Source organism: Phaethon lepturus, unplaced genomic scaffold, assembly GCF_000687285.1.
Source record: "Phaethon lepturus isolate BGI_N335 unplaced genomic scaffold, ASM68728v1 scaffold3152, whole genome shotgun sequence".
NCBI classification, from domain to species: Eukaryota; Metazoa; Chordata; class Aves; order Phaethontiformes; family Phaethontidae; genus Phaethon; species Phaethon lepturus.
This window is the reverse complement of record NW_010521064.1, coordinates 82,180-99,499: the sequence shown is the minus strand read 5'-3', so window position 1 is coordinate 99,499 and position 17,320 is coordinate 82,180. Positions and strand designations below refer to the sequence as shown.

The 17,320-nt window shown below is 42.1% G+C and overlaps 1 protein-coding gene across 1 annotated transcript in view; it reads left to right on the top strand.

The window, feature by feature from the left end:
* The window catches only part of DAB1 (Dab, reelin signal transducer, homolog 1 (Drosophila)), a 66,375-nt gene that overhangs the window by 10,237 nt on the left and 38,818 nt on the right, over positions 1–17,320 (top strand). The window contains exons 2-3 of the mRNA XM_010297588.1: positions 3,089–3,228; positions 5,762–5,860. Coding sequence (XP_010295890.1) covers positions 3,089–3,228; positions 5,762–5,860 — 239 coding nt within the window. The remainder of the gene's footprint in view (positions 1–3,088; positions 3,229–5,761; positions 5,861–17,320) is intronic.

Below are 17,320 nucleotides of genomic sequence, written 5' to 3'. Positions count from 1 at the left end.
TACCGACTCGGCTTGTTACGTGGAAGGAAAGCGGCAGCACTTTCCTGGGCGGGTTTCTGGCACGGGCACAGCTTCCTGGCTTAGTGGTTTAATGGTTAGCCCTCACCCTCCTCCGAAGCTTAAGAAGAATTACAGCCTCATAATTCAGGCATCTCTTATTTATGCAGTTTCAACCACAGAAAGAACCTTGTCCAAGAACTGTCATTGAAAAAAATCTTTTTTGTTTTAATGATGAGATGTTTATGAGAGTCTGGACTATCTTGCCTTATAGGTGTGCAGTCTGCAAATGAAGCATCACTGTACATAAATCTCACACCTCATGAGGGCTATAAAATGGACCATACTGACAGTGCTTGTCATACGGTAATTTTCCAAGCAGGTAGAAAGTTTTTCAGTGCTGATTACAGCACCAAAATTTGGAAGTACAGCATGAGCATAGACCGGGGGAGATGTGGATATATGCTGAGAAATGGTGACTGTTGCAGATGGCTGATTTATAATATAGGGCAGTGTGTGTGTGCGTTCTCTATGCTTTTTCATGGGACATATGCTCTAGGGTTTTACGGATGAATTTGTAGTCTCTAGTAATTTGCAGTTTCCACCACAGTTTAAAATATCCACATCATTTTCAGGTTGATGATTTTTCCCAGTCATTTATCCCAAAAGCACTTTATCCTACTTAATCTGGGTCATAATTAACACGGGACTTGTGTGTAAACAAACATAGCCATAAGTTGTGTTTCAATGAGCTATTAATGTCAAGGATTTAGTTATGTGCAGCAAAATAGATCAGAGGTTGGCATAAGTATAAATGTTCAAATAACTCATGAATGCAAGGTCGCTTGCATCATGACTTGGACCCAGGAAACACTCTTGAACACTTACATGCTCATGCCATTAGCTAACAGCTGCCTTTGGCTGTAACGAAGACGTAAGGTTCAAAATTGTTGGCAGGAAAGCTGTTAGAATTGGGTTTTATTTACTGCAAATCAACAGGATATCTCTGCATGTATAAAAGACATATGGAAAAGTCCACTGTTATCATTGTACTTTGTTGTTTCTCCAGATGTTCTCCCTCCTGCCCCGCTCTGGAGCTGAAAATGGAAAATGGTTTTTCATTGCTTTTAGCTGACGGTGCCAACATCTGCCTTGGCGTTTCCTTGGGGAATGATATTATAGTACTTTGAGTTTCTGATTTACCATTTGTGGCTCATTAGATTTTTTTTTTTTAATAATATATAATGTAAGAGCATGAAGTTTTAACACACTGTTTAATTCTTTTTGAGGGAGCAGGAGTGCAAACAAATCAAGGGAAACAGTTGGGTGGCCGCTGAAGTATCACAGCAGCACTTAATCAGCTGCCTTATTTTTAAGGGGCTATAAATGAGGCATCAAAACATTGGTCTGAGCTGGTATTTTTCATTGAAAGAGAAAGTGTTTGTAAAGACTCTTGAAGATTTCGATATGCTTAAAATAGCTCTAGTTTTTGTCACACATTTAGTCCATCATGAGTTCACAGCGGGGACTGTGCCGTGCTGTCGGGGAAGGAGAACCACATGAGTATCTTCACTTGGAAGTACTCTTTGCTGGTCATGTATGCGCTCTAGTTTTTCCTATAATGGTGTTGTAAAAATTTCCGTTCCACAGTTTTGAACCTAGTTTATTCATCCACTTGATGGGTGTGTAACATTAATAAAGTTGACCCAAGTGCTGACTGCTGAAAAAGGTGCTTTTAATAGAAATGCAAAATAAAATAGCTTTTTCCTCCACAGCTTCTGTACTTCTCTTATCAAAAACTAGCTGCACAGCAGCAGATTTTACTATTTTTTCTGTGCTTTAATCTGACTTTTCAAATAGGAATGAGCTCTGGTGAATATTTGGGCCAAAATTCTCAAATATAGGTAAGAACCTAGTGTTGGACACCTATAGTTCATTTATAGCAGGCGCTAACTCTTCATTTTTTACAATAGCTAGAAGGATGGGGCAAATTCTATGACTAGAGCTAGGTGGTAATAGTATAAATCTTAGCAACATCAGTCCATGTTTAGGCAGGTTTTCTGGTGGAATCTGTTGGATCCGAGAAACTTCAAATTCTTTAAGATCTCACATTTTTGCTTGCTTCTTTATGCCTTGGAAACCTTGTTTGGTTGGTTACGTGTTCAGTTGCAATTTTTTACGGTTCACTGCTGTTTTTTGAGATCCTAGCAAGAAATTCCACAGACAGCTGCAAAAATACATCTTTAATAAATTTTAAGACGACTGATTCCCTAACTAACACATTTCTTCCCAGCTAAGGCACAGAATAAACTCTTCTGCAGATACTCGGGGGAAAATGTCTTCCTGACAAAACGATCCCGTTCACGGATTGCTGTAGTGTCATTGTCATGTGGCTCAGGCGTTGTAATTTAGGTACATTGGCCTTACCAGTACCGTGCTATCTTATCCTCGATCGCTTCTTTATTAAGAAACACCTTATGCCGTTTTTTTAATCTCTTCAGGGTGAGCCTGTGAGAGCCGATGTGGCTGGTTATGTTTTTTCTGTGTATGTCTGTAAGCAGAAAGAATAGAACAAGGAGACAGCATTTTTTGTGGAGGTTTTAGAGCAGCAATATTCTATAGGCAAATAACATAATTTGGTTTTTAGCATTCAAATGATAATAGCATAAATATTGCTAATGCAGTTAGATAAGTCGGTATATGAGGAAATAGTAGCATGTTTCTACTGAAGTTTTGTCTGCAAAATGAAGAATTCTCAAGTGTACTGGGATTAAAACAACCCGTACAGATCAGAAGTTTTCAGATCCATGAGGTCTGACTCAGGCTTATCTCATTTCTGTAAACCTAATTTGTGTGCAAATTTCGTGCAGAAGATTTTGTATGGCAACAATTCCACTGTGAATTCATTTGAGCTCGTGAGGCCAAAAGGTTTTATTGAACTAGTACTTTTCTTCTAATTTTATTGAAACGTTCTCATGTTTAGGTGTTGAGATAGGACTTAGATCTAATTTGCCACTTAATTGCGAGTATTTATTCGTTTATTTTCCTTTGTGCTCACGCAATTGTCCTTGTTTCCCTTATGTCTTTTCAGGTCAGGATCGCAGTGAAGCCACTTTAATAAAGCGGTTTAAAGGTGACGGTGTCCGATATAAAGCAAAACTGATTGGGATAGATGAGGTTTCTGCCGCACGAGGAGACAAGTTATGCCAAGACTCCATGATGAAGCTCAAGGTGCAATGAAACTTCTAATGTTTAATATTATGGAGTCAAAGGGAGTGAATTTCAGCTGGAACTTTTAGTCATTCTCCTTTTGTGACACGGAGTCACACTCTGGTTAATTATGTATTGAAATCAGTCAATTTTACATGAACTCTTGGCTGGTATTGCTTATCCCTGTTTAATTTTAATACATTATCTCTGAGTTCGGTAGTTATTCATGATTGACACCACTGCAATTCGTCCACAAATTACAAGCAACACATCTGCAAATTGAATAATTTTATTATGCAAAAGGGGAGGTAAACCACTATGAAGAAAAATGGTGTATCAGAACATTTTATATGACAGTGCTAATCAACTACAGCCCTGCCTTTGACCGTTCCCTCCTGTCAGGACAGACAGGAAGGGGTGAGTGACCTTGTTGGGTGTAGGTAGACAGATATGGGGGGAACTGGTGTCCTCGCAGGAAGCATAATGTCTTGCACCTGTAAAGGCAGCATTGCTGGGTTACGGTATCAGGAGGCAGTGCACTGAGAGGACAGAGCATGAGAAGATAAAGAGGAGTCCCCAGCGTTTGGGGAAAGAAACGGAGCAGTGACAAAAGCAGATGACTGCAAACTCTGAGAGTAGACAGAGTCTGAAAGCACGAGTGGTGTAGGAGGGTGGACTTTCTGGAGCATGCTAGATATCTCTGTCTGTCTTACAACCCTCAAAGAGCCTAAGAGCTCTCTATAGGAAGCATCCTTTACCTCTCCCTGGGAAGTGTCGGGGAGCCCAGAGTGGTTGAGGAGGAAGGATGGACTGTGTTTTTCTTGAGTGCAGTGTTGGCTGTTGCCTTCCCATCTACATTGTAGGGTTACTCCTAGGTCCAGGAGTAAACCCTCCGCAGTCTTTTTTTCCCCATTTTTTTCCTTTCAGTCCTCTCCCCAGCTACTAAGAGAGCTGATGGATTTCCCATTTTCTATTTTTTCCATGAGAGGAAATCACTAAATAGTATCTTTCATATTACCAACTAGCAGGGTTCCAGTCCTGAGGAACTGGGAGTAGATAGTTATTCATGAATAAACAGCAAAGGGTGACATGCATCTTATGGTTCAGCAATCTAAAATAAAGATCTGGTAAATAATGTACAAATCAGTTATGAACATTTTATGACAAGCAAAAACTATTCTAAAAAGTGCACTGTTGATTTGTCACATCTGCCACAATATTTCGATCTGTTTTAATTGTATACTGGATATTTCTCATCATTTCACAGTTCCTAGAATCAATTAGTGGGAATTCACAGAATCATTAAGGTTGGAAAAGACCTTCAAGATCATCAAGTCCAACCATCAGCCCACCACCACCATGCCCCCTAAACCATGTCCTGAAGTGCCTACATGTTTTTTTGAACACTTCCAGAGATGGCGACTCCACCACCTCCCTGGGCAGCCTGTTCCAATGTTTGACCACTCTCTCAGTAAAGAAATTTTTCCTAATATCCAGTCTAAGCTGTATTGTCTAACACTGACACTGTTCTGCTGCAGAAGCCTTTTCGTCTCTCTCCTCCATGGATTACCATTTGCACAGCTCCCAGACGCCCGATACCTGTTTGCATAGTGGCGAGATTGATCTAAACAGCATTGTGTGATGACTAAAACTATTACGGGAAGGGAGTATTAGAAATTCATGTTTGTGTGTAACGCAGCATAGCACGAAGTTACGGGCTCTGGAAACCTAGTGTCTAGCAACACGAGTTTTAAGGCCAGGCATAAAGTTTGGGGGTGACTTTTGACAAATGACTCCATGTAATGAGTTGTAATGAGAACGACAACCTCATGAAGGTCTTCAAGCATAAGTTAGTGGTTGTTAAAACATGTTGAAATTGCAGAGCGCCAGATAACGGCTAAATATTTTTATTTATTTACTAGCGCAATTGCTTACATTTGATCTTTAGTACAGTGTTGTTCGCCAGGGCAGACTCCTGAGAAGGTGGAAATAGAAGTTACTGTTATGGTTACGCTGTGGGATAGTAATACATGAGATGCATGGCAGCAAGTTCACTTATGAAGTAAAAGCCTGAGATCATGAAAAAAACTAACCCTCAATACCAGCTTTTTACAGCAGAGGTGTAGTTCTTTTCAAAAGAATATTTTTCTTCTATAAAAAGCTCAATTTGCTTATTCCAGATAAGTGTGCCGATGAAGTAAGCTAAAGTTGTTGGCTTTTTTTCCCTCTTCGTAATAAAAAGAAAACAAAACGGCTTATAGCTGGGAAAGGTGTGCTAGGAATGACCTTCAGCTTCCATGAAAACAAATTTCATGGAGGATTAGCTGGTGCGGGGGTTGGAAGTAGGAGCACATTTGAAATGCTCTCTGGGTAGCATAAAGAGATGTGGTGCCTTGAAAAAAGGGAGGAAGCCAGAAGTAAGAGTTGGACTGTTCCTGGAAAGCCCTTAAGTTTTCCTAGAAAAGTGGTAAATTGTCCACAAGCAAATCTTTGTGCTCTGCTGTGGCACCCAGAAGAGTAATGAAACCAGCCAAACTGTTCTTTGTTTCAACAGGGAATTGTTGCTGCGGCTCGTTCGAAAGGAGAGCATAAACAGAAAATCTTCTTAACAGTCTCCTTTGGGGGAATCAAAATCTTCGATGAAAAGACAGGGGTAAGTAAAATAATCATGTGATGGAAGAAAATTGAATCTTTTCATGGATGTTTCTTTAAAAGCGTTTCCTGGCGGGGCAGTAATATCTCACCAGCGTAAGCACACGTGAAGAATCTGACAAGCTTGATAAAGGGTTGTCGTATATCAGAGCAAGCCATTAGGTGACTGAGGTATAAAGTGTAGCACGGGGACGTGGTTTATTGCAAAGCCTTGTCCTAGATACTTCTGCAGAACCACTTGAGTACACGGATGCTCCTTACGTGCATAAACACTCACAGCTCTGAGTCCAGAAAGTGGCAAGAAGGGATTTGTTTTCCCTTTGCCGGGTAAAAAATTGCTCCTTGGAAGTACCAGCCCACTGTTTTTAGCAGTCCAGGGTATCTGCGCTCATCCGGGTTTTCTCATCCAGCCTCCGCCCAACTGCACCAGTCCCCTGGATGCTGCTTAAGACTCCCTGGCAGTACCAAGTGACTTTTGAGAGTCTAATGACAAGGGATTAGGATTAGCGGCTAGAATTGTCTTGGATTGGGCACTTTGTGTCTCGGGAAGCTGAGGGGCAGAAAACAAGCTGAAACGGGGAGCTGCAGACAACTCCAGGAGAGTGAAGCTTGTTTTCCCCGCTGATGCTAGAGATGGCGAGGAAGGGCACTGGGAGCTGGGGAGCTCCTGGGAGCAACAGACTGGGATTAGCTGGGATTGCCCTGAAGATGTCCCAAGGGAATCCTAAGAATTCTGTCAGGTCCACAGTTCCACAGGAACGCAGTTGTAGTCACCATCATGCGATGTACTCCTGTTAACGGCCGTGACGGTCTTCTGTCAGGTGTGCAGTAACCGTAAGAATCGGGGCTTTTGTGTCACCAACAGTAGAAAAAGTATATATCGTATGGAATCGGAGGTAAAAGGTATCTGAAAGTCTGAGGTTGCTGTTTGAGTCTGCCGAGCAGCGACTCGTCCAGTAGCATCTGCTCCAGGAAGCTGCAGGAAACTGCCATGCCTTACACAGTTCTTGCCACAGCAATATTACGTTTGATTTTTAAAATTGCTTTGAAAGAAGAAACCAAAGCAAAATATTATACTACTTAGATATAAAGCAACGACGCACAAACTGTTTTAATCCTAATTAAGAAGATTTTTACAGCAGTTAAAGCTCTGCCTCGAATTTTAAAAAGCTCTTGATTTAATCTTTTGAAAGATTAACTATTTAACATGATGCCAGAAATAAAACCCTACTGATGATAAATGAAATTATCTTGGCCAGTTAATTTATATTATTAGAAAATCAATGTCATTGAGCTCACTGATACGTAATACAAGTAGTCAGTAATGAAAAGCTCATTTTGTATGAATACTTTACACGTGTACAGCATGTGTAAAAGTAGTCGTACAAAAGCAGTGTTTAAGAGAACATTGCTGAGGTTGCTGATCCTGTATGAAAATAGGATCTATTTTCATAAATTAAAGAGGGAAAAGGGGATGCATTTGGAAACAAAGGTGTGGTTTAGCCAAATTGCCTTTCCTGCAGTGTCCCGCACGCTCTCCTGTCTGCAGCTGGGGAGGTGGGGAGTGAGAACAAGTCATCTTCATTTCATAACTTTGACACCCTGTATTCTAAATCTGACACAACTATATCATCCTTACGGTAACCCTGTCACTCACTCACGGAGGCTTAGACTGAAACCTTCAAATCCACCTTCCAGGCATCTGCCCCTGAGCTGCCGGAGTGATGGACAGGAATATTGAGTTGTCCTCCTTGAAAACAGGACTGTGACAGAGGGATGTGGGGAGCTTTCAACATCAGTTTTTATGTGTTTTTTCGAAATAGGAGAATCGTGTTTCTCATGCCAGGCTTTTGAAGCAAGGGTGCATGAACTCCTCTGCCGGTTCTTCACAGCCGCCATCCCTTAGGCTTTTGCCTCTCCGTGTCCCAAAGTTTCATGTCCTTGACCCGCTCCTCTCCTAGTCTCTCTCATCCAGCCTGTCTCTGCTTCGCCAGCCTGCAGTTGCCATCTCGTTCTCGCTCCTGCTGGTAGTCCCAGGCAATCTCAACATCTGAACTACGCCCAGCAGCAGGTGATGGGCAGACCCCGACAGTGGCCCTGGGCTCTCTGAGCCCGCAGGAGCACTCCTGAGGCACGGGGCTTTCCACCGCACAAGAGACAAGTATTTAGGGGTGATGCACTGTGTCTCATCCATACAGCGTTGGCTCGTCCTGGTGTAATACTAAGAGATGTCAGCTGTCGTAGGAGTAAGTAATACCCTCTGTGTAGTCTCATGTGGATGTCTGTGTGCTGAAGTCACCCCCAAAGAAAGCTGCACTACTGCTATAGTGTGGAGCTTCCTATAAAGTAAAATAAGGATGGTGCAATTCGGCGATGCAGGACACTGATCATCCTGTTCTTGCTTTAGAAGCACTAGAGAAAATCCAGCAAGCTGGCAAGACTGGGGATGGACAATTGCTCAGCCCTGGCTCTTTTGATGGGACAGAAAGGAAAGGGGCAGCAAAAATTTTGCTCACACAGATCTTCTGGTATCAGTATTAGAGTTTGTAAAGTTTGGAGACGTGACATTCACATTTGTGCAACAGGGGGAAAAAAAAGAAGCCCTTAACAGGGAACAGCCTGGATAATCTTGCATTTGCTTTTTGCTCCTTTAACTGCCTTCCCTGTCCCCCACAGTGCTTTCTCTTTAGTTGGATTTCCATAATTTTGGGATTCCCAAACAGATATTTTGGGGCACAATGCTCATTTATTGTTTATTTGGAAAGGTTATTTACCTCTCTTAGAGTGTGCTTTCTTTTATCATTGGCTACTGCTATCATGTCTGCCACAATGGCAGTCTGATGGGATAGAAAAGAGAAAAAAATACTCTGAAAAAATGCAGGCTTCTATATGTTCAGTCTCTTGTAGGCTACTATTGGATTTTAATTTATCACAATAAAAACTCAATTTGTAGCTCAAAACTAGCAAATTTTTTTAAATTGACAGTGTCATAGCTGACTTCATACAGATGATTTCGGAGAATTGCTCTATAATTCATTACAGATGAAGGGCTGTACTTGGGTTACTACTGAAAATGATAAGCAAGGTTTTTTTCCCCTGTGCTTTATAGCTTGCTTTCATATGTTCCAGATCCAATATTCATCCAAAAAATATTGATTGTAATAATGCTATTATTCCAGCCATCAGGAATTCTGCCCTTTGAGTAAATTTATCCATGAAGGAGATTAGGTTGGAGGTGGAATATCATTTGGGAAGAATTTATCTCACCAAAAGTATACAAGAAGGGTTTGCTGTGAGTTTGAACTGTAGATGCGATAAAATTTAGTTCATCTATAGCACTGAAATAGAAATAATAACATTCCCCCCTTATATTTCATCATTCTATTCCATGGATTAATCTAAATAGGTCCCTTCATACCACTTTTCAAATACTTGTCAATTTATTTACAACATGGTAGTAAGAGCTTAGCAGAGTTCACCCTGCAAGCCTATAGTTTGCATATACTGTTATATAGACTGCCTCATCCGCTGGAGGAGCCTGCTCACATAGGCAGAGCAACACAAACTGTTCTGCTGTTAAAGTCCCAACATTAACTGTATATTCTGAAGTTGTATTTAGTTTGACTAACAGGATGTTCCTCAGTTGCATACCAAAAATTGTCATTATAAATGTACCTTATTGTCTACTGTCATATGTTGGCCATCCATCCCACTCACTTGCCTTCTCCAGAATATGTTTGCCAAATATGTATGTCACCTGAAGGAAATTACTGGTTTTTTAACATAAAAGATCTACCACAATCATTACTAACCCCAGCCTTTTGTACCTAATGCCACTTCAGAGATTTCATGGCTGCGTTTTACATGAAAATAATTTTTGATCATTTGTTCTGTCATATTCCCCCTGCACCCTGGTGACATCTCAAGACACCGTCTTTCAAATAGAGTGCAGCACAAGCTGTAATGTATTCTTCATTGGTAGACTTCCATGAGAGTTCGTTTGTATTTTCAAAAGCATGGTCTGTAGAAGGCAAAAATGCAAATAGCTGCATTGTGCTATTTAATACTCTCCTTTTCAGCGTGCAACTGAGTGGTTAATGTGTTCCTTAGAAAGCAACAAAACCCGTAACTCTCAATATAGCAGGATATGCAGAATTTTTAAAGGACCATCATTGTTCATTAGCTATTTATGAGTAGTATTTTGTTAATCGCACACATCAGGCTATGTCCCTGTGATAGCTTAGTAATGCTTCGTTAGAGGTGCATGAGTAATATGGTCGCCATGAAGAGGCTGTAATTGTCTCATTGTTTATTTATGTAACAACACATCTTTGTTTACTGTAGGTTACTTTCCCAAAAATTATTTTAAAATAATAATTAAATTCTGTAAAATATTTGGGAAGCCATTTCTTCTACATTCATGTCATGAGGTATACTTTTAAACTCATGCGCTTTCCAGTTGCAAAATCCTGTTGACTTTAATGGAAAACCCAGACACTGTGAAAGAGAAATATGATGAAAGCAAAAAATTGCTATCTGGCTGTAAGTAAAGAATATATCTGTTAAACTAAAATTTTGTATCAGCTCTTGAATATGCAAATTGCCAGAATATACTGCAATATGTATCTATATAAGCTATTGTTATAGATGAAAAATTTATCTAGATTCTCCAGTTGTTCAAAAAGCAGGATAGACCTATAATAGTATATTGTTTCTCTGTGAGAAATTCCCTAAACAGATGGATTTTAACCCAGTTCATGAAGATGACAGCTATTTGACCAATTTTTCTTATTTTATCCTACGCAGCACCCTAAAAGCGAGTTTCATTTGCATTATCAATTACACGCTTTGGAGGGATTGCCTAGTCTTTCAGAGATGTTGACCCATATCTTTATCAAAATACAGGCCTTGGCACAGCCATGGGTTTCTGTGATTTCTAGGAATACTGTAAATGTCCGATTGGGGTACACTGTTGCGGAGAAGCCTTGCAGTGTGTTACTCATGTTTTATGAATTCAATTTGTAGCCAGTTTCTTCAGGCTGTCAGTATGAAATCCAGGAAGGAAAACTGTATATATAAATATATATGTATGTATAAATATATATGTACACATAACATCTTGACTATCTATTCTCATTCTTGTTATCCATCCCTCACTCTAACCTTTATTGTCTCTGAGGAGGATTATGTGACTGTCATGGAGAGCAGGGTTTACCTACCTGAGAAGGTGTTACTCAGTGAATAATACCTCCCTGTTCTGTGGACGGGGGACCAGACCTTACCTGTAGCATTTTGTGCAAAAAAATTAATTTGCCTTTTCATGCTGGCCGCAGAACTCGTGATTGTCCAAGTAAATAACCTGTGGTGGGTGGTTATAATCCCGCTGCCTCAGGTTGTTCTCTTTTAGTGAGATGATGCTATGGCTGTGCTATGATCCAGCCAGTGTTTCAGATGTCTGCATCTTGCCCATCTTCCTGACCTTTTAAGCTCCCTCGACCTTATAATGCACAGATTTTTCAAAGTTGTTGCTAAGGCTTCTATAAAGCGTTTTCCAGATTGTTCTGAGACTTCATCAGGTTTGTGCTGATAACCTCTGGCTTTGCTGCTCTTCTCCATTTGATGTGAATGACGGTGTTAATGATGCTGATAGATTGCGAACAGGACAGCTAAACTTGGCTGAAAGAAAATTTTAGCAAGATTAAAATTCTCACTGTTGGCAGAAGATACCTCATTTTTAATGTACCAAAGGTACTTTTTGACTTTACTGGAAATCTGTTGGTTCTGGCATCTTTGACCAGAAATCGAGGTACAATTATGGATCTGTAGTTACTCCTTGAAGCACATGTGCTGGAGCAGATGAAATGTCAAACTGTCAAGTCTCTATCACTGAACGTCTCTGAATATTTAAAAATAGAAATAAGAGAAGGAATTAATTTTATCTGCTCTCTACTCGCTCTGCAGTGAGCAGGAGGGATGGTGCGATTACTTCATTGAATTTTTGTGTTTGCCAGAGCATGGTATCGGCCAGGAGGTTGTTAGTGGTCCCTGCCTGGGGCTCCTTCCAGCTGAAGGCCAGAAGCTCACAGAGGTGGGTTTTGTCCTCTTCGTGGACAAACTGATCTTCCCAAAGTTCCTCTTCATGGCTGATCTCAGGTGGAGCACTTCATTAGCACTGTTAATTCATCAGCGGATTTTGAATCATGTCGTTCCTGGCTTCCCGGACTCGTCTCTGGATTTTAGCCCCGTGTTTCTAATTTCTCTTTCTCTCTCCTGCAGTTTTCCTCTGGGATTTCCTGGGTGCTCTCTGTCCTCGATCTCGATCTCTTTCTCTTCTCCTGCTATGCTTTTTAGCAGCATTACTTAATTTGCAGATACAAATCTGGTTATTGTGTCACACTGAATGATGCCAGCCCTGTCTCCTGCTGTTCAAACCGTGACCTGTGCCTCCAGCCCTCTCTTTACACATTTGGCTAACAGTTCAAGCCTAACGTGGCTAAACCAGACCTTTTAATCCTGACTCCTGAAGGTCTTTCTCTGACCTCCTTTTCAGAGCACTGAGGAAAACATCAACATCATCTATTATTCAGCCCTGTAAACTCAGCAGCCTTTTTTGACTCAGCCCTGTTTGCAGTTGTCACATCCAGGGTAACTTTGCAGATTCTCCTTAACTGCTCTGAAATACAACATTTATTGTCATGCTTACAGTTAAAACACAGTCCTGCCTCTCTTCGTCTTGTGTCTCAATTGTTATCCTCTTCTTTGTCCTTGACAAATGCAACTTTTATTTTTGAAATCCATCGTGACTTCCAAGATGCTGTCTCAGCTTATTCTTTTGATCATGTTGCACTTCTCTTTGCATTCCTACGCTGAATCTGCCTTCTCTATTTTATCAACCTATAGCCTAGCTGTTTTTTTCCCAGGCTCTTCATGGCTGTCTTGACTCTTCATCCACTTTCAAGGAGTCATTCCACACTACCAACTTTCATCATTCGTTTCTTCAGTTTTCAAATAAATGACTCTGAGCCTCTTCCCATCCTGCCCGTCATACTTTGGAGGAATTCTTTGCACATTTTCATTCAGTACTCCCTTATTTTTAATTCAGCTCCCTCCTTAACACACTCCTCTGCTAGAGACTCGTTAAATGCAGTGGTGCCGAGACCGCTGGTACCCTGTTACCCCAGGCTGTCACGCAGATCTGTGCCTCTTGCAGTCACCCTCTTGTCACTTGCCTGGGATGAGGACAGCCCATCTAGTGGCCTGTCGATCCAGCCTGTGACATCATTCTTCTGGCCGGCCGTTGTGGCCTTGCAGAGGTGTGGCTTGGGGAACGGGTGCAACAGGTCAAATCAGCCATGCCTTCTACCGCATCAGCCTGGCATTTCAGGTGAGCCGCTCGCAGCGTCCTCGCCTGGGAGGAAGGGGCAGAGGAGCGATGGAGGACATCTGCCAGCGCGGTGAGTGAAGGACTTCTTCACGCCCAAGGGTTTATGAGGAGGAGCTACTGTGGGCACGTGTCTCAGAGGTGTTCCAAGGGGTATCTGGCCCTTAGCTTTCAATGGCTGGAATTGAAGTATAGACTTTCTGGGATTACCTTTTAATTCAGGGTTTTTTCAATCAAAATTAATCTAATTATAGGAACTACTTGTAAGAAATGTTGGGTCTGAGACCATGCTGAGGACTTCTGAGGACTGCAGTGATAAAAATATTATGTAATAACAATAAAGATCATACTGAAAAACAGCAGAGCCAAATTTTGCATGTACGTTTGAAAATGGTGACACTGGTGGCCTGGGAATCGTATGCGTTGTCTGCAGCTTCTGCCTGCGAAAGATCCCTCTGGCCAGCTGGGAGTCTTGCCCTGTTGCTTGGCAGTTTCCCATCTTTGTACTTGTAAATATGAATAGTAAGACATGGCATTTAGTGTTCCACGGGCAATAAATATATCTAATTAGAATATGGCAGAGTAGGGGACTCTAAGAACCCTGCGTATTATTCTTACAAGGTATTTATAGTCTCCCGATACTTCAAAAGGGAAACAATAACACGTTTCATAAATAACATTTGACAGTTAGCAAAATGTAAATGTCAGAAGAACCTACTTCCATAATTACATCCCTTATTGACCATTGTAATTCATTTCTTACTGGCCTTCCAAACTGCGCCCTAGACAGTTTGGATGGTTCAGAGTGCTCTCCTGGGATTTTTAATAGCCACAAGCTCATGGAGATACATTTTATAGATGCCCAGTTTGCTGTATGAAGATTGTAAAAGCCTTATGTATTATGACAGTTTTGTCGCTGTGAAAAAAAGATCCCAAAGGCAAAACTCAGATGTGATTTTGCACGTTGTGAAGTCTTGAGTGTTTTGGGATCAGGAGCTTTGGTTTGAACCTTACGTCTTTCCTCCTAAGACTTCGCATGCAAGGGAAGGCTGAAATTTCTGTCCTTCCTCTCATCTGGAAATGCTGTGATCTGCAGCTGAGTTCAGCCTTCTTGTAGCGAGTATCCACAGGAACTGCCTTGTAGTATTTCTGACACAGTGGCATGAAGATAAAATAAAGCTATTCCAGATGTTTTATCCAAACCGAAATAATTTGTGGGAATTTGGTGTAGCTGTATTTTTCAGTGTGAAAAAAGGTAAAAATTGGATTGCTTTCAAAAAGGCAGAAAATAAGATTTTATGACTTCAGCGATGGTCTCATTTGGCTCTATATGGCCTCCTGTTGTTTAAGCCAAGCACCCCAGGGTGGATTTAAAAAATACTACATGTGTTATGGCATGGGGAACCTCACAATAGGTATATTCCCCATGGCCGTTTGGCCTCTGTTGCATATTGGAGGGGAGTGGGAGTGTCTGTCTATAGAGCTGTTGTAGTAAAAATTACTATGTAAACACTTCCACTATCATTTAGCTTTAACGTTTGGTATGCTTAAGCAGAATCTGGGGTGAATTTTACTATAAACTTAAAAGTCAGCTTTTGGTTGTAAAAACGTTTGTTTGTTGTGGATCCTGCTATATAGTGGAGCTGCACTGCATCCTTCTGGTGAGGTATCGTCCCACAGCAGAAAACACCAAGTATAGAGTTATATTGGGGGTTTTTTGCCTATAATCGGTACCCTTTTGTGAATCAGATAAATAAATTAGGATATGAAAGCCACATTGTAGTCCCACTGACTCCAGCTGTGACTTCACCTTACAGAAGAGCACCCAAAACACAAGAGTTGCTTGGGGCGGGGGAGTTGTTTGCGAGTACTGATATTTTTAAGCCAGGTTAATGCATTGAGTAGAAAAACAAAAGAAAAAACACTAGGAAAAAAAATTCAGCCCCATTTTCAGCACACGCAAAGTGGCGATGGCTGGATTTCAGACTGCTCAGGAAAGGAATTAGCAAGAGAAATGCTGACAAAATGATAGTGCAGGCGGCCGAGACGCGCTGAAACCTGCCTGGAGAGCAGCGGGGGACCTTCGGCGGGTGCCGTAACGGGAAGGTACGTCCCCCTTTGAAAGCTGCTGTTCCTGCCTCCCGGGGGTGGCTGGGACGCATCGCGCCGCGGGCGCGGGAGGTTTCCCTTCCTGGTCGGTGCGTTTTATCTGCTCGGCTGCTCTGCAGTTTTCCTTCCCTCTGCCCCGGCGGTGGCAGGACGCCCAGCAGGGAGCTGGGAGCGGGCTGCTTAACCTCGCCGCTTGTGGGGTCGGAGGCAAGGGACACGGGTGACCCTCGCTGGCGGTGTAACGGGAGAGGGAAACTACCGGAAGGTTTACTTGTGAAGTTACCCGAGTTTGCAGGGTGATAGCAGTAGATTTTTATTGGCAGTAAAATTAGCGGATGACATTCTACCCTCAGGAACACGTGTTTACGGGGAAGTCGGTGAGAGTTTTGTTCAGTCTGATGGTCCAGGGGGACGAGAAAATGCCTTTTCTTCCACTTAGTCAATGTAACGGTGGCCCTGTGGAAGGAGGAGAGGAGGAATGACAGTGGTTGTGCTTACTTGTCAACGGTTACCCAACAAAAATACCTGCTTTTATCCCTGTCTTTCAGCTGAATAAGTGATAAGTTTCAGATAGCAATAGCTCTTTGCTTAATCTATAAGTAACGGTTCATAAAAGTTGTCTTTCCAAATGAGGTAATTGTACCTGTAACCTTTCTGGTTTACGCACTGTGTGCTCAGCGTGCAGGCAACCACGTGTCGCAGAGCCCAAGGGCTGGAACAGCATCTTCCGTCGTGCTACCCAGCACCCGGTGGTAATCGCGCAGGTACGGCAGCGCCTAACGTCTCCCTAAATCGTAGCACTCCTCCAGAAAAAGCGGCCTTTAATGGACTCTGGCTATCTCTGCTGTTAATACTTTTTAATCCTTTGTAGTTCCCATCCTAACTCTGCATTATTGTACTCCCAGCGGGGCAAGCAGCGACGTTCCTGCAGACTTTAAAGGGAGTGTTGTGAAATCGGTGAGGCAAGAGCGCTAATGAATTTGAGTGCCTTGACATTTAAAGCAAATGAGAAGTCTGGGTATCTGAAAATACTGCGTATGGCTCCTAGCCCCTACTCTGCATAGCTCTGAGTATTTTTTTCTTTTTAAGTAGTCAAAATATGGATCCGAATCCAGTTTTTTTGATTGTGTCCTTGCTTTTAAAAAGTCTGAGTTGGTTTGTAGAAGGTTTTATTGCCTCGTGGGATCTTTAATTAGCCGAATGTGCTTCTGTGAAGGATACAGGAATTTGGAAGTATTTTAAAGCGTAAAGCACATGAGAGTGTAACCTGTACACGCGTAAGGCTTAGCGCTGAGAGTGGAGTAATAAGGAAGTTCAGTTTTGATTTTTGATCAGTTTTGAAGTAGAAGACATGCTGTGCACGGAAGTTGTAAAGGGTGAGGGAGAACTAAAGGAATAAGAACTAGAAAACAAGCCAGCATCCATGCATCAAAGCTATTGAAGGCTCTGCTGCCTGCATTTAAGTAAAGGTGAGGGCAGCGCTGCCTGACAGCTTTTGCGAGAGGCAGACCCTGTGTGACACCCACTGCCAGGACAGAAAAGCAAGACAGGGAGAGAGAAAAGCAAACGTAGCCGAGCCGTGCTCTCTGCTGGGCCACGTCTGCGTGCGGACTGTTTAATCAAAGTTTGCTTTTGGAAATTTCAATTAGCAGGAGAAGACTGAAACCAAACATTCAGCCCACTTTACATGGAAATGAGCACGGAAGAAACAACTCTGGGCATTAAAATGTGCAAGTGGGAGCTTTAGGGCTCCCTTTTGGAAGGTACCACGGCTGAACTTGAACTTACAAATACTCTCCATTGCCCGAGTTGAAATGTAGAGCTGTTGTCACACAGTGTGCCAAGCACCTACTGAATGGGACTCCAGAAATTCCTACCTTGGGATAATGCGGAGGGGGACACAACAGTGGGGGGGGACACACACAAAATTGAGCCAAAAAATACCTGCAAGTTCTTTGGCTTTTATTAGGG